This window comes from Acinonyx jubatus, chromosome E1, assembly GCF_027475565.1.
Source record: "Acinonyx jubatus isolate Ajub_Pintada_27869175 chromosome E1, VMU_Ajub_asm_v1.0, whole genome shotgun sequence".
NCBI classification, from domain to species: domain Eukaryota; kingdom Metazoa; phylum Chordata; class Mammalia; order Carnivora; family Felidae; genus Acinonyx; species Acinonyx jubatus.
Window position 1 is genome coordinate 17,205,919 of NC_069397.1, and position 25,285 is coordinate 17,231,203.

Here is a 25,285-nt window from a genome sequence, read left to right on the forward strand (position 1 = left end):
GTCCTATCTAGAAGATGCAATGAAGGCTTCCTGGTGTAGCCTCTTGGAGCTATGTGTTGTTTACATGGACGAATGGAAGGTCTGTTCCATCCAGGGCGAGGCGTGAGGTCTCACTTCCTCTGCATGGGGTGGGCAGGGACACAAGGGCCGATGCTAATGTCTACCTGTGTTTGTGTGACTGCAGCTAGAGGGCAGCTCAAAGGACAGCAGGGGTCCATCTAGGAGTCCTCAGCCTCCTACCAGCCCTGTACCGTCAGAGACTTCCCAGAGAGCCAAGAGCCCTGCACCCACACTCGCCATGAATGGCCTGGGGGCTGCCTCAGCAGAAGGCCCAAGTGAGGAGGCCCAGGGCCTGTCCCGGAAGAGAGTGGCAAACGCAGTTAGGAAGGTGGTGAGCAAGGTGCTGCCTGGTGAGGAGCCTGGGAGTGCCAAGGAGCCTTCAAGCAGAGGGGTCAGGTCCCCTGAGCACCCAGCTCGAGGCAAGAGGGGAGAAAAGGCCCCTGGTCCCAAGCCACCACCTCCTCCACCTCCCCCTCCTCCACCTAAGCCTGAAGCAAAGAAGGAGGCAGCCAAGGATGAGCTCTCTGTGGGTCTACGGAGCCTGATGTCTCGGGGCAGGGCCAAGGACCACAAGCCCCGTGGCAGGCAGTCTCCTGGGAAGGGGGAGAAGCCCTCCAGCCAGGAGCCAGGCTCCTCAGGGAAACCAGGCTCCCCGGCCAAGCCTGGAATCCCGGAGAAGCAGTGCTCCCCTGCCCCACCGGAAGAGCTGGCGGACCCGGGCTCCGCTGGCCCGAAGTCGAACCTGACTGGATTGCCGCAGTCCAAGTCACCAGCCCCTGACGTGCAGCAGGAGGTACCCGAGTGTATCACTAACCTCCCACGCCCTCACCACCCTCGTTGGAAGGCCAGGCACCCTCGCAGCCAGCTTCCCCGGGCCTCCTCAACCCGCCCGCATGACTGAGAAGCTGGGCCTGGCCTTGTGCCCGTGGTGGGGCTGCATGGCTTTTCCTTCACTGAACACCAGAGTCCGTGGCGGCCCCTGCTCTGGGATGGGCCCTGCTAACCAGCATGCTGCCGTTCCTTCACATTCCTGTGTGGGGTTGGGGCCTGGTCCCAGGCTGCGTGGTGTTGGCCGAAGGCTCCAGATTCCCAAGCAAGGGTCGAAGTCTTAGCAGATCAGTGCCAGGGGAGAAGGAGACTTTCTGAAGTCAGGTGACCCGTGTTCACATCCCCAGCTACTCACCCTCTGTGGGATCTCAACATGGTCCCATCGCTGACCCTTCCTTCATCTGCCAAGTGGGGATGGGACAGGTCTGATTCCCCCTCTGAAGCCCTGGGGGCCAGAAGTATTTTGCAAGTTCATAATTTCTGTATTTTAGAATGTCATACATAACGAGCAGTAACCTCTAACCAAAGGTAAATATTTTCATAGCAAAATCTATGTTCACACTGCAGGGGGATAGAATACAAAGAGTTTTGGCGATCAAAATAGTTAAGTAAAAAATCGTTTGGGGCAGAGGGGGTGGAGGGGGCTTTTGGATTTTGGAGTTGCAAACAAGGGATAATCCCAGTTTTGAAGGGTCCTGTGAAGATTAGGAATGGTACGGTGCTCCCCCGAGCCTAGTCCCTGGCGTGGTGGGTGCCTCATAAATGGCAGCATGGATAGCGATGCTGATAACAGGAGTTTTAATGCCATCATTGCCATCACTTCCTTCTTCAGGCCTGGCTGGCAGTCCTCTCTGACAGCAGGATTCCTGAGGGAGCCCTAGGCCTGGGTGGCAAAGGGGAACCATAGGCCCCCTTTGGATCTGCGGACCCGTCTGTCCCCAGAGTACCCTCTGAGTGGGATAGGAAGCTGAGAGGCAGAGGGGAGGACCTTGGAAGGTGATGCCTACATGATTGGTCCTCTGGCCAGGGACAGTTCCCTTCAAACTTCCCCATTTTGTGGACCCTTCTGAGGCCTCATGAGGTGTAGGAGGGAGGAGTCAAGTTTCACCACTGCTTCTCCCACCTGTTGCAAGCTCTTCTGGCTAGAAAGGGGGGGGAGGGGGAAATGGGAGTAGAGCAGCCTAGAGGCCCTCCCTGCCGATGACCTCCTGGGACTCCCAAGGTCCCAGAACCTGCTGGGTTCCCCGCTCCATTCCTCCTGGGTTTTGCAGAACTTCGAGAACAGGAGGCTGCAGCTGCCCCAGCCCTGCCGGCCTGCTCTGAAGCAGGGAAATCAGTCCTGGCACACGGGAGTTGGCAGGGGTGTTTGGGCCTCCCGGGAAGGCTGTGAGGTGTACTGTCAGCCCCTGAGTAGAACCTATAAGTAGCCAGAGAGAGTGATGTGCCTGTTCCCTGGCTTGGCTGCCTTCCTCCGGCTCCCCGTCGCTCTCACTAGGGTGGAGTTGAGGGGCTGAGATGTGCCCTGAGCTGAAGTTCAGCCACCTGTCACCTGGAACTGGGGCAGGGGCCAGAGGGTGTGCGGGAGAACAGGGTCATCCTAGTGCTGAAGTAGTTAGGACTGTGAGAAGAAATAACCCCAGAATTTCCTCCCCCCCCCCCAATAGGATAATTTAAAAACTCAAGTTGGGGGCTGCCTGGGTGGCTCAATCAATTAAGCATCCGCTTCTTGATTTCAGCTCAGGTCATGATCTCCAGTTCGTGAGTGTGAGCCCCACGTTGGGCTCTAAGCTGAGATTACTGAGCCTGCTCGGGGTCCTGTCTCCCTCTCTCTCTGCCCCTACCCCACTTGCGTGCTTTCTCTTTCTCTCTCTCTCTCCCCCCCCTCCCTCTCTCTCCCTCTCTCAAAATAAATAAACTTAAAAAAAAAGCTCAAGTTGGTGCCTGGCTTGCCTCCCTGACCCTACTCCACCTCCCCACTGGGTCCCAGTGGCTTCCTAGGCTAGAAGCTTGGCATGCTGTGCCCCCCACTCCTCCCCAGGCCAGGACTGACAGTGGTTTAACCTCTAGGCAGGAGCTGCCGCTGAGGTCCAGCTGACCCCCGCAGAGGAGGCCCACCAGCGCCTTGAGAGGATCTTCACAACTCCTGTAATGCCACCTCACGTGTATGGTTCCCAGGCCAGGGGGGACGGGGGGAGCACCTGAATATGGAAGGATGGCTCCATGGCAGTCTGGGGGCCCTCACGTGGGCTTCTCACCTGAAGAAATGAGAGAAGGGCTCTGCAGAGGGTCTGAGCACAGTGAGGCCTGTTCCTCTAGGGGACCCAAGGCCCTGTGCCGGTGGGAGGGGGCCCTTCGTGGCTGTGGATCCAGCCCCCATCTCTGGCCCCATTCTCTTGTCCTGGAGAACATGTCTTGGCACCAGGGCCTGGTGGACGGTGAGGCAGGGAGCTGACTCTCCCCTTTTTTGATGCATTGGCTTTTCAGATGCGGGTGGGGCCAGTTAACTCCTTGTTTATTCCTTATAGGCAAGGTCCAAGGTCTAGCTGGGTCCCCTTCCTCTTCAGAAAGGTCTTTAAGTAACTAGACAGAGGGGCACCTGGGTGGCTCAGTTGGTTAAGCATCCGACTTCAGCTCGGGTCATGATCTCACGGTTCATGAGTTCAAGCCCCATGTTGGGCTCTGGACTGACAGCTCAGAGCCTGGAGCCTGCTTCAAATTCTGTGTCTCCCTCTCTCTGCCCCTCCCCCGCTCAACTCCATCTCTCTCTCTCAAAAATAAATAAATACAAATTTTTAAAAAAGTAATCAGACAGAAAAAGAGAGGCAAAGTCTGGCCAAAGGGTCTACCGACAGTCCCTTGGTTCTTGGGCAGGTTGCAGATGGAGTGCTGCCTCTGCTTGTGGTGTGCCCTTCTAGGAGTGGTGCAGGGGTGCAGTGGGGGATTGAGGAAAGGGTCCCAGACTCGGGGCTGCTCGTGGTCTTGTTCCATGAGACTTGCCCTATGGTCTTGTTCTGTGCAGGAGTGACAGCTCTGATGTGTTTGGAGGCCAGATAGAGGGGAGCTAGGCTGGCCATGGCCGGAGGCAGAGTGGCATATTCATGCCCAGGCCACAGTGAATGACTTAACAGAGCAGCTACTCAGAAGTCTGTTGATAGCAAGTGTCTCTTCACCATGCCGGGCCCCGCCTTCCTGGTCTGGCTTCTCCTTGACTGGACACAGTTGACCTGCCCAGGCCAGCTTCCCATCCTGGCGCTAAGTTCCTCCAGCCTCCACCCTGCACCTTGGGCAGCTGGAAAGTGCCCGCCCACTTGGCCCAGAGTGCTTGCTGAAGGGTTCATGCCAGTGGTCTACTCATCTTCACCCCTCTTTTTCTCTCTCTCTTCTTTGCTTGCTGCTGGCAGCTGGACCCTGAGGCCGCCTCTCCTGCCCACAGCCAGGTAGGGTGCTCCTGCCCCCTTCAGGAGCCCTCCGCTTCCTCCAGTGACCGCCTTCCACCCCTGGCCTGTACCTGGGCTGGCGTCTGTGCTCGGGCCTCATGCTGGAGTGTAAGGCCTCTTTTCCCTTCCGGCTCCCACCCTGTATCTGGGGGGATCCTTGGGGGAGGTGGTGCCAGAAGTTTGAAATGGGGCTGTTCTGTGTCAGGCCCTTGGGAGGTGTCTAGTCTGAGTGCCACCACTTGAGTTTGGCCATGTGGCACCTGGGTTTTAACCACTGGAACCCAAGGGCCTGGCAAGAGTTTTGGTTTCTAGGTGTTTTAATTCCTCTTACTCTGGGTAGAGAAAGCTGAAAGGCTGAGCCCCTCCCACCTCCCACCCTCCTTCCCAAGCCAGAAGATGTGGCATTCTTTGGCTCCACCTGCTGGCCAATTTGGGAACCTACCTTTGAATTAGCTCTAAAGGATTCGTTCTAGGCCAGGACCCTGTGATGTCCCCTTCTTCATCAGGTTCCAAGCATCTGACCCGTAGAATGTGTCCAGTCGAGATGAACGTTTAACCTGTATCATGTGATTTGGAAAAAAAGAAAACATTGATTTTTTTTTATAAACTTACGTTTCTTCAAATATAAAAAACTAGCCTTTTTTTTTTTTTTTTCATGTCTTCATTTAACAATTTAAAATGTTGCCAGCCCCATAGTGGTTCTCCTGTTTGAAGGGTGATTTCCCTGGTCATGATTCCCAGAGCCTAGGGGCCACGTGTACCCTTCTCTCTCCAACGGGGAAGGGCAGTCAGCGAGGAAGAGGGAGTTATCTGAACCCAGAATCCAACCTGGGAGTAGAACCCAGATCTCTTTTTCGTTCAGCTCCAAGAAATGTGACAAAGAAAATATTTATTATGTTTTCTTATCCTTTCCAATCCCTCACACAGGGGGTCAGTATCACAGAGCAGCGTCTGTACCTCGGCCTCAAGTCTTGTGAGGGTGGGGGACTCTCAGAGACTGATGGTGGCTCACAGCTGTTCCAGTGCCCAGCCATGTGGCATACAAGGCTTTTCCTGTGTTTGGCAAAACACTGCTGCACTTTCATGCCCCCCTCATATGTCTGGCCATGCTATTTTATGGCCTTGGCCTTCTGAGGAGGCATGGAGGAGGAGTGGAAAGGCTGGCGTGTACATCTGGGCACTGCTCCTTGCCCAGCAGAGCATCCTCTGGAGGGAAGACCAGGCCGAGACTAGGATTTAGGACCCATATATCACTTTGCAGTAAAAAGTCCGCAGTAGACACTTCTCGGGTCTTGAGGAAGCGCCCTTTCCCACCTCAAGACAGAGGCTGGGCATGAGAGGTCACAGTAGCAGTGGGCGTTGGCTCAGGGAGAGGGGTGTGGGCTCAGCACACCAACCCTACAGGGGAGGTGGGGAAGAGGGCGGCTGAAGGCAGAACCTGCTGGTTTGCTTTCCTACAGTCTACTCTCCGCAGGGCTCGGGTTCCGAGAGTCCCCGTCCTTCCGGACCCTCAAGGCTGGCATGGTCCCTAACTCTGTGTCCTTGTCCTCGGGGCTCCTCAGGCCCATCCCCATCCCCTGGCTTCCCCACCTTCTTCCTCTGACACTTCCAATGTCCCCTGTTCTGTGTCTGCCACCCAACTGTCCCCCTTACCAGGTGGCTCATCTGGAAGCACTTCCCCTCACATGTCTCTTCTCTTCTGTCCCGACTGTTTTCCAGAGCAAGGTCTGACTATTTATTACCCCCCCTTCCTCTGATAGGTGAAGACAGAAGAGCAGATTGCAGCTGAGGAGGCCTGGTATGAGACAGAGAAGGTGTGGCTGGTCCATAAGGATGGCTTCTCTCTGGGTGAGTCTGGGGAGGCCCAGGGTGCAGATGCCTGGGCCTCTCAGGTTTCCGGGCTGGGTGTGCCTTCTGGGTCTGGTGAGGCCTGGGTGGTGAGTGAGGAGAGGCTAGTGATATAGTAGGGAAGGGACAGGACCACAAAGGGCCTGAAGAGGGTGGCAGAGGCTTCCCGGGCCTGTGTCTGACTGTCTGTCCCCGCTCTGTAGGCAGTCAGCTCAAATCTGAGGAGCTCAGCTTGCCAGAAGGCAAGGTGCGTGTGAAGCTAGACCATGATGGCGCCATCTTGGATGTGGACGAGGATGATGTGGAGAAGGTTTGCAGGTGGAGGGCACAGGAAGTGGGCTGGGCAGGGCAGGCCTGTCCACTGGCAGTGCCGACAGATTCTGCTTCTTCAGTGCCTGCCTGCCTGTCCTATCACACAGGCTAATGCTCCCTCCTGCGACCGTCTAGAAGATTTGGCCTCGCTGGTGTACCTCAATGAGTCCAGCGTCCTCCACACACTGCGCCAGCGCTATGGTGCTAGCCTGCTGCATACGTACGCTGGCCCCAGCCTGCTCGTCCTCAGCCCCCGTGGGGCCCCTGCCGTGTACTCTGAGAAGGTGCGGCACCCACTAGGCGACCGTGCTGCCCCATGGACCCACCCACACACTACCTACCCCACCTTCCCTGGCTTTGCTCCTTCCCTTTGGCATCCCACTGGGCTCTTGTCCACTCTCACAGTTGAACTTGGAGCCATTTCAAGGGGTGGGGACATGAAGCCCTCCCCGTAACCTCTAACAGAGGCCGGGACTGTGCCAGTATCTGCATTTCTATGCAAGGCCTTAGCCTGGGAATCCCTCGACAACCCCCGCCCCGACATTGAAAGGCCCAGAAAGATGTGGACCTTGGGGGTGAGGACTGTCCAAGTGTGACCAGCTAAGAGCCTGCCCCTTCCCGCCCTCCCCCTCCCACCCAAGGTGATGCACATGTTCAAGGGGTGTCGGCGGGAGGACATGGCACCCCACATCTATGCCGTGGCCCAGACCGCATACAGGGCAATGCTGATGAGCCGCCAGGACCAGTCTATCATCCTCCTGGGCAGCAGCGGCAGTGGCAAGACCACCAGCTGCCAGCATCTGGTGCAGTACCTGGCCACCATCGCAGGCACCAGTGGGAACAAGGTGTTTTCTGGTGAGACAGGCCACCTGGAAAAACTGAGAGGGGCTGGGGATGGAAGTGCCTCATAGGCGTCAGCTTTGTTCTCCCTGGCTTCTCTGTGCCCTCAGACCCCCTCTGTCCCTGGGCAGTCTGGCCTGAGTAACTCTGAGCCTTTGTGCGCTAGGGGAATAGGCCCTGGGCAGGAGGCTTTCCTGATGGCCCCTGGGCCTCTGGAGGCTTTCCTGATGGCTCCTGGGCCTCTGGAGGCTTTCCTGATGGCTCCTGGGCCTCTGTTCTACAGCAGAGAAGTGGCAGGCTCTGTACAGCCTCTTGGAAGCCTTTGGGAACAGCCCCACCATCATGAACGGCAATGCCACTCGCTTCTCCCAGATCCTCTCCCTGGACTTTGACCAAGCTGGCCAGGTGGCCTCAGCCTCCATCCAGGTGAGAGGACACTCAGGGTAGTTAAGAGACTGGCTGCCTGGTTTCAGGCTCCCTCCTGTGCCTTATTTTCCCGGGATTCTACCCAGGATCCCCTCCAGCAGGGATGGTGTGCTCCACCCCGAGCTGTCACCATTCTGCCCCCGCCGTGTCTTCTGCCCCCCCATGCTTCTTGCCCCAGGTGGGTCCTGGCTCAGCTTCCTGCCCAACCCTGGGGTTGGCTGTACCCTACTTCTGGGGCCCTGGCCCTGTGTTCAGGGGTTTCTCTCAGGCTAATTTCACCCAAGTAAGACTTGCTTGTCAATGAAGTAAGTTCCAGCAGAAGTTGGTCCCCTTCCATGCTGAATGAAATATTTTTCCACAAAGTGCCCAGCTCCCTGAGAAGACTGTGCCTGGGGGCTAGGCAAGGCACCAAGGCCCCTCTGTGAGCTGGGCCTATCTCCTTCCCCCTGGCTTTGGTTTGTGCCCCAGGTTTGACCCTGTGGTGATCTGGCCTCTGGTTGAGAGTAAGTTGCACCTGCTTGCTCCCATGGGCCTTGTTCTTTCCGGTGTGGGGTGGAGAAGCTTGACCTTGCACCACCCTCCTTGCCCATACCCTCTATGCTGTGCCATAGACGATGCTACTGGAGAAGCTGCGTGTGGCCCGACGCCCAGCCGGTGAGGCCACCTTCAACGTCTTCTACTACCTGCTGGCCTGTGGGGATGGCACCCTCAGGTGAGATGGGACAAAGGAAATCGGGGAGGGTGCTCTGGGTTCTAGCTCACTGATGGCTCCTGGACCTTGTCACTTGACTGCATCCCATACCGTTTGTTTATCGTACGCTTGCTACATGTTAGGCTCTGAGGTAACTGGGGGTGGTGAGATGAATGAGCCATGGGCTGTACCCCACAGGAACTCCTGGGTCCCGGGCACAGAGTCCTGGCTATGTGTGAGGGGCACAATTGATGCTCCCGTGTTCCCAGGGTCGAGCTATGACCTCTGCTACTCCAGGTCTGCAGAGGAAAGCACCTCAAGATGCAGGTGGTCAGGGACTTGCCTATAAGTCACACAGATAACGTGGGGCTGAGCTGTTATTTGAGTTCATACTGGAGCCGAAAGCCCGTGCCTTTTTCTGTGCCTTCCAAGCTGGGCCTCCTGCCCCCCATGTTGGCTCATCTACTAGGCTTTTCCCTTTAGACCTTCAGTCTTGCTGTCTTTGTTCTTTGCAAAAAAGGATTAATGATAAGGCTGAGCAAGCAACCCCAGGACATTATCCTCCTTAACTCTTCTTGTAGCTGAGAGCCTGGTCTCTGTCCTGGCTAGACTCGTGCTTCAGGCAGATTCCTGGCTCTCTTTCAGGGGTCTGTCTGGACACTCTCCCCAGAGCATCTCTGACGACCTGTCCTAGGGAGGTTGGTGCTCTGACCAGGCCTTCAGGCCAATTAGGGAAGGCGGTGGCAGCTGGCCTGACAGTAGGGCATGACGGGCAGACAGGACTGAGAGTCTGGAAGCTGAATCTGTCTCCACCCTGGTAGGGAGATGGCCTTGGCATGGGGACCAAGCACTGTGCTGATGCCTCATTTGTACCCCTAGGACAGAGCTCCACTTGAACCACTTGGCAGAGAACAATGTGTTTGGGATTGTGCCACTGGCCAAGGTGAGGGGCCTGTGGGGACTAGGTTGGCAGTCCTGGGCCTTGGGAGCAGGGGAGTAGGGGAAGCGACCTGGAGAACCCCACGGGAATAGCAGGAGCCCAGCCCCAGCTGGGCAGCTCTCACCAGCCCTGCTCTCCCCGAGGGTCCAGAAGCATGGGGGTATGCCGGGAGGGACAGCGCCCCCCCCCCCCCCGAGGTGCAGTGCCAGCGTCCCCTCCTGTCCCTGCAGCCTGAGGAGAAGCAGAAGGCGGCTCAGCAGTTCAGTAAGCTACAGACCGCCATGAAGGTGCTGGGCATCTCCCCAGATGAACAGAAAGCCTGCTGGCTCATCCTGGCTGCCATCTACCACCTGGGGGCTGCAGGCGCCACCAAAGGTAACCCGCAACGGGTCCCAACAGCCTGGCTTGTTGCCCGGGAGAGCTTGTGGAGGCCCTGCCACTCGCGGTTTGTCCTCACCCAGCACAGATGTGTCTGTTATCACCCTCTGTTGCGTGTGCCTCTTCCCAGTCTCCCACGTCAGAACAGGAGGCTCTGATGCCCAGAGAAGGATCTCTGCCCCTGGACTTGGATGGCAGTAATGCGGAGCACTGTGAAGAGTTGGGGGGGGGGGGCAGGATTCGGAGGCTGAGGGGAAAGAGAAGGGCCCTAAGTCCGAGCAGTCCCCTTGGAATAACTCTGCTTCTTGTTCCCTTCCTGACAGAGGCCCCCGAGGAGCAAGCCGGTAACTGACCTTGGCCCCTCCCTGGGGTGTAGGGGCCACCTTGTCCCATCTTGGTGCTTGCCCTGGGCTCTGTCTGGGGGCTGGGCTTGTTCTGTCACAATGGAGGGGACTGGCCTGGGAGAAGCCCCAGGTTGAGGGGGGAGAAGGTGCCTGCCGGCTGTGAGGCTTCTCGGAGTCCCAGGCATAGCTGCTTCTACTTGTGTTGCCTCCAGATCCTGGGGCCTCTCAGGATGCCCTCCTCGGGGCTTGGGTGGCGTAGGGTGGGCCTGCTTCTTGGGGCTTTCCCAGGCCAATTTTCTCTGAGTCTTCCCTTATCTTCACTGGTTTGGTAGAAGGCATCTCTTCCTCTTGCATATCCAGGTGGGGGCCACTAGGGGGCGGCAGGCACCGTGGTAAGGAATGGGCTGTTGCTTCCGCACTTGAACTTGGGGCTTGAGAATGGCTAGAGCTTGGTCTGGCTTGGAAGAACTCTGCTGCCTTCTTCTGAGATTACCTTGACGGCTGGGCACTCTGAGCACCTCTTTGCCCCTTTCTCCCCTTTCTCCGAGGGATGCTGCCTCTGAACATCCTCTCGGGCTTTGGCTTCATGTTCCTCTGGGATGTGAAGAGCCCCAGGCTGCTCAGCAGGACCGAGAAAGCACTGGTGGGCGGGTGGGTGCACGGAGGAACAGGCGTTCAGGTGTTAGGTTCCTTATGATCCCAGCAGGTGGCATCCCTGCCAAAGAGGAAGCAGGCTCTGAGTTAAAGAAGTTGTCTCCAGACTGCGTAGGTGGGCAGGCGGGTAGGCGTGTGGCTGTGTCTTGAGGAAGTTCTTTTGCTCTGAGGCGGTGACAAGCCCAGGTTTCCTATAACCCTGTACTGCACGCGGAGAGTTCCGGGTGTGTGTCAGCAGGGTCTGTTACCTCCTCAGAGCTTCCGGTATTTCCCAGAGGGTGTGTGTGTGTGTGTGTGTGTGTGTGTGTGTGGTGTCTTTGTAGGTCTCTATGTGACAGCGTGATTGCATCCATGAACACACTCCTTTGAGATGGTGTGTGTGCACATGTGTGTATTTTTGTGTCTCGGAGTCTGAATGTGGTTATGTTCTCTTGCCTGCTCATCCTCACAACCCCCCACCCCCCATGGTCCCTTCCCGTGGGCCTGGCGGGCTCAGCTGATGACTGTTTGCTAACACGCTGTTTTTCTTTGCATGCTGCATGCTGGTCCTTTGCCTTACAGAAGCTGCTGAAGGTAAATCCTTGTTTCTTGTTAGCTTTCCCTAATTGCTGTGATTAGACACATGTTGGCTGAGGCGCGACTGTCTGCGTGGGCTGTTCCCTTTCCCTGGCAGCTCTTTCCACTTCCCCACTGGTGGGCCATGGGTGGGTGTTTGTGGTCTCCCCCAGCAGACGCCTGGAAGTAAGGGAGAGGGTATTCTTGGAAGGGGGAGGCACTGGTACTCCCCCATGATGTGTCCCCCACAGGCACAGGTGGTTCCGGTGCTCATTAGAGATGGGCTGGCTCCTCCTCGGACTGCCCCACCCCAAGTTGGTACCCCTGAGGCCAAGTCCTCTAAAAACGATGGTCAAGGCTGCCTGGGCGCCCTCTGGCGGCGGCAGCATGGAGTTACCTCCTCTTTTAGGACCTGCTCATTCTTGCTAGGGCAGGGGACACAGGAGTGCTTGCGGGCAGCTTCTGGCCGTCCCTGTTTTGCCTAAAGCCCTTCTGGTGTCATCAGGGCTGGTGTTTCCTCCAGAAGATGTTCACTCCCCAGTTGTTGGCCATGGTAGCCAAAGGGCCCCATGGTCATCAAGTGGACTAAGGAGAAAGACCCAAGATGCCAGATCCTTTTTTCAACCCCATAGCTGGGCGCAAGCAGTTTGCCCGCCACGAGTGGGCCCAGAAGGCCGCATACCTGTTGGGCTGCAGCTTGGAGGAGCTCTCCTCAGCCATCTTCAAGCACCAGCACAAGGGTGGAACCCTACAACGTTCCACCTCCTTCCGCCAGGGCCCTGAGGAGAGCAGCCTGGGAGATAGCACAGGTACCATGGGACCCTTGGCTGGTAGATGTGATTGGGAGGCCTCATCCGGGGCTCATCGCAGTCTTCTCTGGCGTGGGGAGACTGCTGGGGTGAATAGGTGCTTCCATCAGAGGAAGAGGCCCAGCCCCAGGGCCCCATGCTGACTTGACCCAGGGTGGGTAGAGAGCATACCCCGTGGGGATTCCCAGGGGGCAGGAGGTAGAGATGATGCTCTTGCCCCACAGGCCCCAAACTGAGTGCACTGGAGTGCTTAGAGGGCATGGCGTCTGGCCTCTATAGTGAGCTCTTCACCCTTCTCGTCTCCCTGGTGAACAGGTGAGTGCCAGGCAGGGCCCAGGAGCTGACCAGCTTCCTGCCGTGACAAAGGTGGGAGTTGACCTCTGTGCTGGTGTGATTGCTGAGGTGGAGCCATTCTCCGCCAGCAGAGGGCTCATTGTCCTCGCGGGCGACAAAAGGCACATCCTCCCCACCAGGGTCGTGGGCACCTGGGCAGGGTGGAGATCTGGCTTGGGGCAGAACATGGCTGCCTGGGCGCCATAGGCAGACCAGTGGAGCGTGTTCAGTGGTACTGCCCTGGCCAGCTCTGACCCAGGCTCTCCCTGTGAAGGGCTCTCAAGTCCAGCCAGCACTCACTCTGCTCCATGATGATTGTGGACACTCCGGGCTTCCAGAACCCTGAGCAGGGTGGGTCGGCCCGTGGAGCCTCCTTTGAGGAGCTATGCCACAACTACGCCCAGGACCGGCTGCAGAGACTCTTCCACGAGCGCACCTTTGTGCAGGAGTTAGAAAGATACAAGGAGGTAGCACTTGACCTTGCCTCTGCCTGCCCCCGCCCCACCCCCACCCCGGCCCCCAACTTCACTTCCCTGGCGCCCGCAGGGAGGGCATCTGTGGAGAGAGAAGGCACCACCTTTCCCACCGGTGGCTCCCTTCCTCGCTTTTGCTCTGTCATTTCTGTCTCTCTGTGTTCTCTGGAGTGGTAGTCTTGTCCTGCCCCAGACTGCATTCTTACCCTGTGGAGAGTTTGCTTTCCAAGAAGCTGCACCTGCATTCGGGGTCCCTGAGAGCCCCTCTTTGCCCACCCTCAAGGCACCCACCTAGGCCCCGTGAATTCCTGCCTCCACGTGTGTCAGGCCTGGCCTTCCCTGTCTGTCTCCTGATCTGTTAAGATGGTGATTAGCTAGGGCCCCTTCACGAAAGGGTGTCCCGCATGGAACAAGATCTAGAAATCCCACCTCATGTGGAGGTGAGAAGAATGAACTGGGGAGCGTATTTACCTTGGAGAGAAGATACACGAGGCAAATGACAGCTGTCTTCAAGTGTTTCGAGGGTGATGGTGTGAAATCGAGAGTAGGGGTATTCTGCATAGTCTAATCAACTGGTGCGAATAATAGGAATATGCGACTTTACCTCAGTATTGAAGAAGGTTAAAAGAATTTTAGCTGTCCCAATCCCAGCGCCCCCGCCTGGCCATCACCCAGGGCTGCACCCCTCAAAGGGCCTGTGCTCACAACCTCTCTCCCTTTCTTCCTAGGAGAACATTGAGCTGGCATTTGACGACTTGGAGCCAGCCACGGATGATTCTGTGGCAGCTGTGGACCAAGCCTCCCATCAGTCCCTGGTAGGAACTCCAGCAAGGGCCTGGGCTGGCCTTTTCTCCCCTGTCTGTTCCTCAACCTCAGTCAGGCCCTTGCTGTTGTAACCTGCTGCTCAGCTGGTCCGGTCAGGAAGTGGCACTTCCTTCTGCCCTTGTGCAGTGACAGGCTTAGCCCCAGGTGTCTGAGCCACAAGGGAAGATGTGACCTCCTCCCTTACCACCTCGGGCTCAGGCCCTGTCCTGTGACTGGCTGAGCCAGGAACTCTGGTGTCTCCTCCTCGATGGTGAGGGTTTGACTGGACCCAGAGGACACAGTCATCCCTCCCACTGTCCCCAAGAGACTGGTGCAGCCAAGCAGAACGGGCGAGGAGTCTGTGCAAGCAAGGAATCTGTGCCTCGCTATATATGTGAGCCCTCACCCCTCAACCTTAGGGGCAGGCTTTGTCACACTTTGGACTAGTATCTTGGGTACTTTGCTGCCTGGGAGACCGGCCGGCCTGATGAACACTTGGCATTTGCTGATTGTCTTCAGTTAGGGACGTTTCATAGGGACTTTTCTCGAGAATTGGCATTTTTGCTAGGCTCCCCTCCTCTGCTTTGAGCCCTGCCTCCCTCTCCCTCTTCCTTGTGGGAAGGCCCTGCCATGCTACAAGGGCGTGGGGCCCCAGGGAGATCGAGTGTCCCCCGGGACAAGTCCTTAAAGTGCCCAAGTTCCGTGTCTCCCCAGGGAAGCTGGCTTTGCTTTTCCTGGCACCTGGGTTCTTGTCCCGGCCTCCGTGAGAGCCTTTGCCATTCCCAGGAGGTGTGGGAAAGTCAGTCCGTGTGGCTTAGCAGTGGCAGTGGCTCAGACAGTGGGTTCCCTTCTTTGCTGTCCCTATCTGATGGGCCTTAGCACCTCTGGAACAGGGACCCCTCGGTGCTGAGCCTGTTGCGCACTGTCCTTCATTGCCCAGTCCTGCCATGCAGCTCCAGCCAGTCTGGGACCTTAGCTGCCCTTCAGTGCTTGGCCACATTCTGCTTCCTCCTGAGAATCACACAGGCTCCCTTGGGCAGCCATGGGGTGGGGGTGGGGAGGAGATGCAGGCAGCTGGGTTCAAAGAAAGGGAAAATGGCACTTTTCTTACTTCTCTCGTCCCCCAGTCCCTAAAGGCCAGGCAAGCATGGGGGTGGGGGGGCGGTTCTGTCTTCTTGCTCAAGGAAGACTTGGAAATGCTGTAGAAAAGACACCGTCAGACCAGATGTGGCCACAGACCTGGTTTGTGTGGCCTGCGTAGGGTGTTAGAAACCAGAATTCAGTATTTCCACCTTCTCTTGAAAAGCTGGAAGGTTTATCTGCACTAGGCCAGTGTTCCTCCAGGACAGAAGTTGGCTACAGCTGATTGGGAAATAGCCATTTCCCTCAGATGGGGACACCTGCTAGGCAGTCACCCAACTCCTCCCATTTTGGCTGTTCTATCTGTTAAGTCGCCTGTCTTACAATTTGGACGCTCGAGTTTATGACCCTGCAGGAATCCCCCCTGCAGTGCTCTGAGCCCTTTCCGCGTCCCCCCCCCCCCCCCCGCCCCACCCCGGCTGCCAGGGCGCCCAGGGTTAACCCCAGCCATCACTGACTAACTGCTTCCTTCGGGCCATGCTCTCTGCCCAGGGACCTTCCAGACTTCATCTCGTTTAGTCTGCCTGGGAGGTGATGCCCAGGGAGTGAGGGCCACACAGCCTCACTTCCAGGAGGGTGAGGATGATTAACAAGAAGCCTTCAGCCTTTGGTGACTTCGGACACGACTCCTAGGAACTGTGTTTTGCTGTGGGCTTCTCTCTCTAGTCTCTCTCAGGCTCCCTCTTTCTCCTTGCTGCGCAGCTGCTCCACAAGGTGTCAGCCGTGAGTGGCAGGAGCTGCAATGCATGTGCGTATGGGTGGCGTGTCGATAGTGTGTGGTCGGGCCAGGGGCTCCATGTGACACGGGGGCATTTCTTCACTTCTCCGTAGGTCCGCTCACTGGCACGCACCGACGAGGCAAGGGGCCTGCTATGGCTATTGGAAGAGGAGGTGCTGGTGCCAGGGGCCACTGAGGATGCCCTCCTGGAGCGCCTTTTCTCCTACTATGGCCCCCAGGAGGGTGACAAGAAAGGTAGGTGGTACCCCTAGAGGGCTCTTCTGCTACCCCTCGGAAGGACCCACTATTATACGGGTCTAGATGGTACTGTCTGGAAGGGCTCACCGGGTCCCTGGGCTTTTTTGGGGCCTGTGCCCTGATGATCTGAACCTTACTTCTCCCATCCTCAGGCCAGAGCCCCCTCCTGCGCAGCAGCAAACCCCACCATTTTCTCCTGGGCCACAGTCATGGCACCAACTGGGTCGAGTATAATGTAGCTGGCTGGCTGAGCTACACGAAACAGAACCCGGCCACCCAGAATGCCCCCCGGCTCCTGCAGGACTCCCAGAAGTAAGGACACCACTCGCTCTGCCACGTCTCGTCCCCAGGGCTGGTTTTGGCCTCCCTGGTCTAAGAGGCCCCCTCACCAGCAGGGTTGATTGCCTCTACTTCCTGAGAGGTGACACCCAAGGTCAATTGGTCTTGAGGGCCTGGGAGTGGCCTCCTGGATAGAGGTGGGATGGACATGGTTGGAGGGACCTATAGTTTGAAATCTGAATAGCACCTCCACGTTCTTCATAGAAGGCAGGAGTAATAAACACACACACACACACACACACACACACACACACACACACACACACAAAACAAACAAACAAACAAAAACTTTAAAATGGAGTGCCTGGCTTGGTCACAAAAGCATGTAACTCTTGATCTCAGGGTTGTGACTTCAAGCCCCACACTGGCTGTAGAGATTACTTAAAATACCATAAAAATTAAAAATTTTAAAAGAAGGCAGAAATAGCCTTAGAAACCCCTCAGTCATATAGGCCTGTCATTCATTTGTGTATTTAGCAGATAACTATTGAGCACCTGCTCCTTGACTGAGACTCTTCCGGGTGTCTGGCAGATAGCAATGAATAAAACAAAACTCCCTGCCCATTTGGGGGGTGGGGGGGGACGGGGGGAGAGCTCAGATAACAACCAGTAAATGTCATATGCAGATTCTATGGCGTGGCAGAGGATGCTGGGCTCTAATCTCTCCTGCCACACTGGACCTCTGCCCTCCCGGGTGATGGACAAGAACAGATCACTCCACTCTGTTCAATGCCTGCCTACCCCTAGGCTTCTGTCCCCCTCCACCCAGTGGTTTTCTCTTCTTCCTGTTCGAAGATTTGTCTACAGTTTCTCTCTAGGGTGCGGGACATGCAGCCCCAGGCCAGATAACCCAGGCCACTGGCCACGATGATATGGGGCTTTTGGGGGTGTCCTAGGAACTGGGAGAAGGAACGGCCTCCACTACACTCTCAGTGAGACTTCTTTCCCTCCTTTGCCCTTCCACCTCCGGCAGGAAAATCATCAGCAACCTGTTTCTGGGCCGGGCGGGCAGCGCCACGGTGCTGTCGGGCTCCATCGCAGGCTTAGAGGGCGGCTCGCAGCTGGCGCTGCGCCGGGCCACCAGCATGCGGAAGACCTTCACCACAGGCATGGCGGCTGTCAAGAAGAAGTCTCTGTGCATCCAGATTAAGCTGCAGGTGGTGAGTGTGCCCGCCCAGCCTCCGGGGCCCTCTTGGGGCTTCTCTGGCCATTCTAGGCACACTCAACTTACCTGGTGCCCACTCAGCGTCCCACTCTGACTTGACTGCACTCTTTTTTAGTCCTCTTTTCGGTACGGCTGCCTGAGTGGCCACGCAGGCTGAGTGAGGGCATGGCTTGGCCACTGGTGGGACACCTGCCATCCCGTGGGGAGCGGAGATGCTGATGCCAGTCCCAGCTCTCCTGACCCCCGGCCGGGCCATCAGAATCCACTGAGGCCTGCCTCTTTCCCTTTGGCAGGACGCCCTCATAGACACCATCAAGAAATCAAAGCTGCATTTCGTGCACTGCTTCCTGCCTGTAGCAGAGGGCTGGGCTGGGGAGCCCCGTTCTGCGTCTTCCCGCCGGGTCAGCAGCAGCAGCGAGCTGGACCTGCCCTCGGGGGACCACTGCGAGGCTGGGCTCCTGCAGCTGGACGTGCCCCTGCTCCGTGCCCAGCTCCGCGGCTCCCGCCTGCTTGACGCCATGCGCATGTACCGCCAAGGTGGGCCTCCCTCCCTCTCAGCTACTGCTTCTCTTTTCTAGAACTGGCTCCTGCCCCTCCCCACCTCCCAGATGGGGCCCATGGGGCTAGAGGGGTGCTGCTTCCCCCTCTGGGCCCTAGATCTCTTTCCTCCTCTGGTGCCTGCTCAGTGGGGGTCTCTCCAGCCCAGGCTGTTCCTTTCTCTTTTTCCTTCTGCCTGGCTGACCCCCTTCTTCCTCCTCTCCCTTCTCTATTCCAATCCTCCTCACCCACCCCCCGTTCCCCACGTGCCCTATTCACACAGCTCCTTCTTTCCCCCTTCCCTGCTCTGCCCACAGCAACAGACCCACTCAAGCTGTCGGCTCAGTGGTGCTAACTATCTCCTAGAGCAGGCCGGTGGCTGGGCTGCACCCCCCGATGAGAAATGAGGTGCTAAATTTTTCTGAAGTACGTAAAATTCCCAAGAAAGGTCAGACAGACCCTTTTTATGGACCCATCTGGAGGAGGTGATGGAAAGGGTGAGAGTAATTAGCACAGTTGACCCTTGACTAACTGGTTTTGAACAGTGCAGGTCACTTATATGCGGACTTTTTGTAGTATGGTACTATGCCTGTCTTTTTGCTCCCTTGTGACTTCCTTAACGACATTTGCTGTCTTCTAGGCTTACTTTATTGTAAGAATACGGTATATACTACACATAACACATGACAATGTGTTAATCGACTGTTTCTGTTATTGGTAGGGCTTCCAGTCAACAGTAGATTATTAGTAGCTAAGTTCTGGGGTGGTGGTTGGGGGTGGGGGAGAGTTAAAAGTCATACTTGGATTTTTGACTGCACAGGGGGTCAGCACCCTTAACTCTCATGTTGTTCGAGGATCACCTCTAGTTCACATCTTTAGAGTATTTACGGTACACCAGGCACTATTCTGAACTCGTCATAGACATTAACTCATTAATTTTCCCAACAATCTCATAAGCCATAGGTGCTATTACCATCCCCAGATGAGGAGACTGAGGCTTAGAGATGTTAAGTAGCTTGCCTGGGGTCACACAGCTCTTGAGTGGTACAGTGAGATTTGGCCCAGGTGGACCAGCTTCCAAGCCCATGCCTCTTGAGTAGGGCTTCGTTAGCCTGAGAAGTTAAGGGTTGCCAGATTTCTGCCCTTTTCCCTTTTGATAGAAGAACTGGCAGGGTCCCACCGCCCATAGCCAGGCCCCCTTGAGGCATCCCCATGGACTCCATCACTTTTCCTTAGCAGCCAAAGCCAAAACACGGGCTCCCTGCCCTGCTCTAAATAAATCATTGATCTGTCCCCACGTCTTGATATGGAGTTGGTGTTTATTATTTCAAAACCAGATTGTTACCGCTCTGAACCAAAATCAATGTGCTTTACTCAAACAAGCAGATCGATGAGGCCAGCAGCGGCAGGCCCCCCTCCCCTCACCCAGTCCCCAGCCACCATCGATAGCGCTGATGATTAATTAAGATGCCAGGCGTCCGGACCTGCTATCCTGGCCCATCAATTTAATTGCAATTCAGATACAATCAATAGCTCACTTTGTCTTGGCCCCTCAGCAGCCCCCGCCTCCTGTTTCAATTATCGGGCACACGCATCAGCCTCATCTCCCAGTTGGAGGGTTTCCCAGAGCTGGCTAGGCCGGTGGAGTGGAGTGAGCCCCCGACTAGCTGTCAAGAGCCCGGCTTTGGAGTCCAGTTCTGCCTCTAGCCGCAGCCTCTGTGACCTTGAGCAAGCCGTTCGGTCCACCTCCTCGGCCTCAGCTTCCATGCCTGGAAGATGAGTTGTATCTGCTCTAAGACCCCTTTTCAGTTTAAATTCTGTGAATCTGTAAGAGTGGCTCTCGTGGTCCTCTGCCACGGGCTCTGGTTCCCTCAAGTGGCTCGGGGTAACTTCCTCCTGGCCACCATCCCGACCTTGCTCCAGGCTAGAAGCCATCTGACCCTTGCCCTCACCTCAAGCCTTAGGGAGGTCTCTGCTAGAGGTAACACTCTTCAGGGAAAGAGAATCTATAAGTCTTGGTCACTCGGCCTAGGGCTCAAGGTCAGGATAGGAGCACTAAGGGTGCCCTTTCTGTGTCTTGCTTCAGTGGACTGAGGAAAGGAAGGTAGCATTTTATTGAACACCCATTATGTGAGCCACACTGTGCTTTCTACATATTTTGTCATTCAAGCCCCATGACTACCATGCAAGATAAGTGGTAGGTCCACCATTTAAAGATCGGGAGACCGAGAGTCAGAAATGTTGAGTTGGGAATGCAAGCTGGTGCAGCCACTCTGCAAAACAGTATGGAGGTGCCTCAAAAAACTAAAAATAGTTTTACGACCCAGCAATTGCACTACTAGGCATTTATCCAAGGGATGCAGGTGTGCTGTTTCCAAGGGACACATGCCCCCCCCCATGTTTATAGCAGCACTATCAACAATAGCTAAAGTATGGAAAGAGCCCAAATGTCCATCAGTGGATGAATGGATAAAGATGTGGTATATACATACAATGGAGTATTACTCAGCAATCAAAAAGAATGAAATCTTGCCATTTGCAACTACCTGGATGGAACTGGAGGGCATTATGCTAAGTGAAATTAATCAGAGAAAGACAAAAGTCATATGAGGACTTTAAGAGACAAAACAGATGAACATAAGGGAAGGGAAACAAAAATAATATAAAAACAGGGAGGAAGACAAAACATAAGAGACTCATAAATATGGAGAAAAAACAGAGGGTTACTGGAGGGGTTGTGGGAGGGGGGATGGGCTAAATGGGTCAGGGGCACTAAGGAATCTACTCCCGCAATCATTGTTGCACTATATGCTAACTAATTTGGGTGTAAATTAAAAAATAAAATAAAATAAAATAAATGCTATTTACAAGTATCCTCTAATCGGTGAATGGATAAAGAAGATGTAGTGTATATATATACAATGGAATATTATTCAGCCATAAAAAGAATGAAATCTTGCCATTTGCAATGACATGGATGAAACTAGAGAGTATAATGCTAAGCAAAATAAGTCTGTGAGAAAAAGACAAATACCATAAGTTTTCACTCATATGTGGAATTTAAGAAACAAAACAAATGAGCAACGGGGAAAAAGAGAGAGAGAGAGAGAGAGAGAGAGAGAGAAATCAAGAAACAGACTCTTAACTAGAGAGAACAAACTGATAATTGACCAGAGGAGAGAGGGCCAGGGAGGGTGGATGAAACAGGTGATGAGCACTAGGTGATGTATGGAATTGTTGAATCACTATATTGTATACCTGAAACTAATATAATACCAGATGCTAGCTAACTAGAATTAAAATAAAAACCTAAAATGGAAAAAAGTACACCAGTCTAAAATTAAAATTTTGTTTTTCTCTCTGTTAAAAAGAAGACTTTCTTAGATTATTGATCTGCTCTTGATAAGAAGTCACAACATTTTTTTTCTTTATCTGCCCAGAAAACAAGGTTTCTATATTTGTTTTTATCAGATCTCTAATTACCTAAGAAAACTAAAACTTATTGATATTAAAGGAGCTGAGTTTTGCTAAAAATTATATAACCTTCTATAGAATCTCTTAGTGCCATTTTGGTTAAAACTTAAAACTTAAGTTGTGTAATGATCCGTAATCCTATTTAGTCATGTGCTTTCAAACTTTTTGATATTTTTAACAAACTTCCCAAAACTTTACATTCTAAATAAAGTTTTTTGTGACTAAAAAAAAAAAAAAAAGAAAGAAATGTTGAGTGGGTCACCCAAGGTCACATGATGCTAAGAGCCAGGGTGAGGATTCCAACCCCAAGCCTGTGCACTTTTCCTCTCAGCTACTCTCTGTTGCCCTATTTTCTGTTTCCTTATTAAGCCCTGAAGACATTGTTCTTTCTGGGTTCGAACAGAGTCATAGACTCGGAGCCTAGAAAGCATCTTAGAGGTCATCCCGGCTTTCTTCTCCAGGTGGTCCGCCATCCTCCGTTTGCACACCTCACTGACAAGGAGCTTGCTTCCTTCTAAGGGAAACTGTTCCCTTTGTAACCTTGAAATCCCGCTGGAGGGCAGCCTCCTGTCCCTTGCACCTGCCTCTTCCCTCTCCACCCCTCTTTCCTGGGCCTGCCTCAGCCACGGCCTCTCCTCCCCCTTGAGTTTCTTCCCCTTCCAGTGACGTCCCTGCCTGCTACCTGGGTGCCAGTGGCCATCAGGCGTGCCGGGAGCAGACGGGGTGCTGAAGGACCGACTCTGGACCGCCCTCTCTTTAGGTTACCCTGACCACATGGTATTTTCCGAGTTCCGCCGCCGCTTTGACGTCCTGGCACCACACCTGACCAAGAAACATGGGCGCAACTACATCGTGGTGGATGAAAGGCGGGTAGGTCTGGACCCCAGATTCCTCTTCAGACCCCACTCCAAGTGGCTACCTTTCCTCCCCTAGAGAGAGCCAGGCTGGCCCTTGCTCAGGCTCCTGGTTTTGGCCGACCGGGGCCAGGACAGGGGCACATGGCAGCCAAGCTGTGGCGGTGGGGAGAGGGCAGCCTGGGGAGTCAGAGAAGAGCACCCCCTCTGGAGGCCAGTGCTCTGGCGAGCTGGTCGTCTAAGAGCCTCCCAGGTGGCAGATTGGAACTAATGTTTTGGGTGTACCATTGGTAGCACCTGGGCCCTTCAGCCTCAACTCCCACATCACGGACTGGTTCCCACAGCAAGAAGCTGTCCAGAGGTGAGGCAAGCATCCCTCTTAAGGGGAAGATGGGTGTGGTAAGGCCTCCCAGGCCAGGGTAAGCCAGAGGCTCCTGGGCCACTTGTCAGCACAGGGTGGTGAACTCATGGCTGCAGAAAGGGAGGCCTCCCTGCCATTCTGGGCTATCACGCAGGCTATCACTCCCCAGAGGAGCCCTGCAGACAGCCAGAGGGCTCCTCGAGCAGAGGACCCCTCTTTCACTGTGCTCTGGCCTCAGGCTCCCAGCCTGACTCTGAAGGCATCTCAGACCTTACCTTGGCTTCCCTAAGAGGGAGAATGGGGCCGAATGGGGCAGAAAGCCCCTGTCCCCTTGCCCCCTGAGTCACAGACCCATATTCACGGAGGCCTCTAAAACTTCTTTCCATCCAGGACTTGCCAGTGTCCTGGGCAAGTTTGCTGTGGATGTAGATGACACAGCCCCCCTCTGTCTGACCCCTGACCTTTATTCCAGCCTCCCACTCCTGGCTACACCCAGCACCTTGTCATCCCTGGAAACACTTCACTTCAGAAATCTTAAATTCTAACGTGGCCTTCTCTGACCACAGCCCTCTACCTGTGCACCTCATTTCTCTCCTCCTCTCAGAACACTTGCTCTTTGACCCTGTTGAGACCTCTCGCTTCTGGACCCCACTCCATTCCCTTCTAACTTTCCTTCCTTTTCCACTCAGCCTCAATGCCGTGGTCCAGCCCTCCCATCACTTGGCCTTTGTCACCCTCAGCTCTCCTGAGCCTCCCATGGCACCCGCCCCCCGCCCACGGCCCCCCCCAAACAACACACACACACACACACACACACACACACACACACTAGGGCCAGCCTCCAGGCATCTGTGCTCCTCCATTTGGGACTCCCAAGAGCTGTGGGAGAAAATTATACAATTGGGTAGACTTGAAGTCCTACAGGTTCCTGGCCTCCAGCCTCAACGGGGCCCTTGACATGGCCCAGCAAGTTTTTCATATGCCCCATCCTTCCCTGGCCCCTATTCTAAGCTCCTTCCCTGCTGTTCCATTCTCCATCTTTCTCCTCAAATCTCCCCCTTCCACACCTTCCCACATCATCCGCCCAGCAATTGACCTTGCCTCTAAATGCTAATAAAATTGAGGTTCCAACTTCCTCCTCTGCCTTCTGTACACTCCTCTTCAGGTGCCTCCTTCCTCAGCCCTCCTGTCCGGGTGGGAGAGGTAGCCCCCCCCCCCCCCATCCAGTCCCTTCCTTCTGTGCTTTGGAATCCATTCCTGGTGGCTCCCTGGAGGCCTGCTCCCTCAGTGGTAATTGTTCTCTCTCCTGTTCCTTCAGCCTCTCCTTTTTCTGTCCACAGAGAAACATGCTGCAGACACTGTGCTCAGAAAGGAGGCTTCCGTCAACCCTCTCTCACCCCAGACTGTTGTCTGTCACTGACCTGCCCCCGTCCCACCGCCATCCATCCCTCCACCCTCAGCTGCCTAGATCCTGGCCCTGACACCCCGGGACTGGTCTCCGATTGCCCCGTGGCCTCCATGTTGCCAGCACTAATGGGCACTTTTCTGTGCTTCTTGGCCCATGTGACTCTCTTGACAACTCTGTTCTTTTGGAAACTTTCTCTGCTCTGTTTCTTTGCTGCCACTCCTGGCTTTGCTCTGGTCTCTCTGTTCTTTCTTTCTTTGTCCCTCTGAGCTTCCTTTCTTCTACCTCCCCCTTCCTTTAAGACGCTCTCCCTGGACGTCCGTGTTTTCTATTCTACAGCCTCTTCCTGGGCAACCTCATTCACACCCATCACTTCAACTACTGTCTACGTATTGACGACTCTCAAATCAATACCTGTAGCCCAGGCCTTTCTCCTGAACTTCAGACATGCATTTCTATCTAGCCATTTTCTGGACTTCTCTACCTGACCTTATAACACCTCAAACTCAGAGCGTTCAGACCAAACTGATTCGATTCCATCGCCCCCCAAACCTACTCTTGCCCTTCCGTTTCCTACCTTGGAGAATGGCACCATTAACTGTTTAGCTACAGAAGTCAGAAACCTCAGTCGTCTACCCTGCCCTCTCACACGTGGCAAGGCTCTGCCTCCTTGACATCACCTGCATTTCCGCCTCTTTCTCTTCCCTGTGGGTCAGGCTCTAGCCTCCTCTCCTATGAATTACTACAGTAACTGCCTAAGGGATCTCCGTCCATTCTCCCACCGTGCGCCAGCGGGATCACTGAAAAATGCAAATCTGATCATGTTCCTCCTTGAGAGAGCCCTCCATGGGTTCTCAAAGCACACAGGCACCTCACCCTTTGGCTACTGCCCCCCTGTCTAGTTGCACCTTAGCTGCCCTATCCCCTTCACTCCTGCTGTACTCAACTGTCTGGTTTCCTTGGTGCATTCTTGTAGTCTCCAGGCCTTTGCTCATGCCCGTCCCTCTGCCCGAAATGCCTCGTCTCCTACTTTGGCTAATTCTTACTTGTAGCTAAAGACTCAACACAAGCAACACCTCCTCCAGGATGCCTTCCATGGTTCCCTTGTCTGACCTAGTGCCTCTCCTCAGTGTACTTCTCTAATTCACTTGTTTCACCCCCCAACAAGACAACTTGTTCCTCTCGTAGTCATCTTTACGTACCCAGAATCTAACACAGTGCCTGACACTGCAGATGCCCACTGAGGGTGCTTGTTGAATAAGTAACAGACTGTCTCAGTGGAGGATGGGAAAGGCTCGTGAC

The 25,285-nt window shown here is 55.0% G+C and overlaps 1 protein-coding gene and 1 long non-coding RNA gene across 18 annotated transcripts in view; one reads left to right on the forward strand and one right to left on the reverse strand.

Annotated features, from left to right (window-relative positions):
* MYO18A (myosin XVIIIA) overlaps positions 1–25,285 on the forward strand; it is a 102,168-nt gene that overhangs the window by 47,181 nt on the left and 29,702 nt on the right. For 8 of the 17 annotated variants that reach the window (XM_053212438.1, XM_053212439.1, XM_053212427.1 and 5 more), the window contains exons 3-22: positions 2,956–3,033; positions 4,290–4,433; positions 6,086–6,173; positions 6,377–6,483; positions 6,593–6,769; positions 7,127–7,340; positions 7,609–7,751; positions 8,363–8,463; positions 9,322–9,385; positions 9,613–9,757; positions 10,084–10,104; positions 11,946–12,122; positions 12,347–12,437; positions 12,730–12,922; positions 13,657–13,743; positions 15,704–15,845; positions 16,001–16,160; positions 17,161–17,347; positions 17,646–17,889; positions 22,124–22,233. In XM_053212438.1, the coding sequence (XP_053068413.1) occupies positions 2,956–3,033; positions 4,290–4,433; positions 6,086–6,173; positions 6,377–6,483; positions 6,593–6,769; positions 7,127–7,340; positions 7,609–7,751; positions 8,363–8,463; positions 9,322–9,385; positions 9,613–9,757; positions 10,084–10,104; positions 11,946–12,122; positions 12,347–12,437; positions 12,730–12,922; positions 13,657–13,743; positions 15,704–15,845; positions 16,001–16,160; positions 17,161–17,347; positions 17,646–17,889; positions 22,124–22,233 (2,673 nt within the window). Of the gene's footprint in view, positions 1–184; positions 854–2,955; positions 3,034–4,289; positions 4,434–6,085; positions 6,174–6,376; positions 6,484–6,592; positions 6,770–7,126; positions 7,341–7,608; positions 7,752–8,362; positions 8,464–9,321; positions 9,386–9,612; positions 9,758–10,083; positions 10,105–10,132; positions 11,332–11,945; positions 12,123–12,346; positions 12,438–12,729; positions 12,923–13,656; positions 13,744–15,703; positions 15,846–16,000; positions 16,161–17,160; positions 17,348–17,645; positions 17,890–22,123; positions 22,234–25,285 lie in introns of those variants that run through there. The other 9 variants (XM_053212436.1, XM_053212441.1, XM_053212437.1 and 6 more) reach the window with 8 other exon arrangements.
* Positions 2,803–6,597, reverse strand: LOC128313504 (uncharacterized). Its single transcript, XR_008294320.1, has 3 exons — positions 5,979–6,597; positions 4,768–4,882; positions 2,803–3,143 (listed from the first exon to the last, which is right to left on the reverse strand). It is a non-coding gene; the product is annotated as an uncharacterized LOC128313504 (long non-coding RNA).